Below are 1,314 nucleotides of genomic sequence, written 5' to 3'. Positions count from 1 at the left end.
AAAAAAAAAAAAAAAAAAAAGACAGAACCTGGGAAATATTTCTTCAGGTGGCACTGGCGATGAAGGAAAGAGAGGACTCGAGAGGAAGGCTGGGGGAGCAGGGCCACTTACCAAAGAGAGAGACTCGGTGGCGGACAAGAGCTGCAAGTTTGCAGAAGAGGCTGAGGAAAGAGAAGGGGGCCGAGGACAGGGGAGCAGGGAGTGAAGAAGCCAAAGGGACAAGGGCAGTTGTGCCCCAGTTAGTGATAGGGACGGAGAGGATGGGGAGAGAGGGGCAGAAGACAGAACAAATGGGATGGGCAAGGGGCAAAGAGATGGGCAAGCAGGACAGGCACAGGCAGTAACTGGGATGCTGGGGGTGAGAGGTAGCAGCCTTTCTGATAGGGTGATCAATTTGTCCCGGTTTGTCTAAGAGCCCCACATCCTGGGAAATTCCTCAGTCTCAGGCAAATCATGATAGCTGGGCACCCTAGCCCTTCAATCACCAGGGACTGGGTCAGGGATCACAGGTGGCCTACCTGGTGATCATTTCCTTCTCCTTGTTGGAGGCATGGCCACCACTGCCCAGCACTTTGGCTGGTGTGGACAGGAAATAGAGGCAGTGGTTGGTGAAGTACTGGTTGATCAAAGGGAGCAGGATCTGGAGATTGAGGGGAGAATAGGAAGAGGCTGGGTGAGGGGTGGGGAGAGCCCATCAGTCCCCAGACTCCTCTGGCTTCTAAGCCCACCCCTCACCTTGGCAAAGAATTTAATCTCTTGTTCATGTGGGGACTTTTCCACTCGTCCACTGCTGACCACAGCCTCTGAGGGAGAGGGCAAATAGTGGTTATGGTGGGTTCAAGGCTGGGGAACCCATGTGTTGTGATGGGAGGGATTCTGGGGGAAGAGTTAGGAAATGCTGGGAGAAAAGTTTCTAGTATGAAATCATCTCTGTTCTGTTGACTTTGAGATAAACCTTCTCCCTTACCTTTCATCTGATTCCTCCCTAACTTCTCGATCAAACCCTTCCTGAAGCTGACATGGGGAAAAGAAACTAGAATGAGCTAAGTCATGGAACATCCCCCTCCTCAACCATCACAAGTCCTTTTCTTTCTGAAGTTCAATACTTGGCACTGAGTAAATCTGTAATAAATAATGAATGAATCAAACAAAAAACAAGAAGTCAATATAAACAGATTAATTTTTTGTTTTTGAGACAGAGCCTCAAGCTGTCCCGCTAGGTAGAGTGCCATGGCATCACAGCTCACAGCAACCTCCAACTCCTGGGCTCAAGCGAGTCTCCTGCCTCTGCCTCCTAAGTAGCTGGGACCACAG

General features: G+C 50.2%; 1 protein-coding gene across 2 annotated transcripts in view; it reads right to left on the bottom strand.

The window, feature by feature from the left end:
- RYR1 (ryanodine receptor 1) overlaps positions 1 to 1,314 on the bottom strand; it is a 131,919-nt gene that overhangs the window by 68,379 nt on the left and 62,226 nt on the right. For both annotated transcript variants that reach the window (XM_003796154.3, XM_003796155.3), the window contains exons 59-61: positions 736 to 803; positions 519 to 640; positions 112 to 161 (exon numbers count right to left, since the gene is read on the bottom strand). In XM_003796154.3, the coding sequence (XP_003796202.1) occupies positions 112 to 161; positions 519 to 640; positions 736 to 803 (240 nt within the window). The remainder of the gene's footprint in view (positions 1 to 111; positions 162 to 518; positions 641 to 735; positions 804 to 1,314) is intronic.

Source organism: Otolemur garnettii, unplaced genomic scaffold (assembly GCF_000181295.1).
Source record: "Otolemur garnettii isolate 467f Iridium unplaced genomic scaffold, OtoGar3 scaffold00100, whole genome shotgun sequence".
Classification (NCBI taxonomy): Eukaryota; Metazoa; Chordata; class Mammalia; order Primates; family Galagidae; genus Otolemur; species Otolemur garnettii.
The sequence above is the reverse complement of the archived record's forward strand: the minus strand, read 5'-3'. Positions and strand labels throughout refer to the sequence as shown.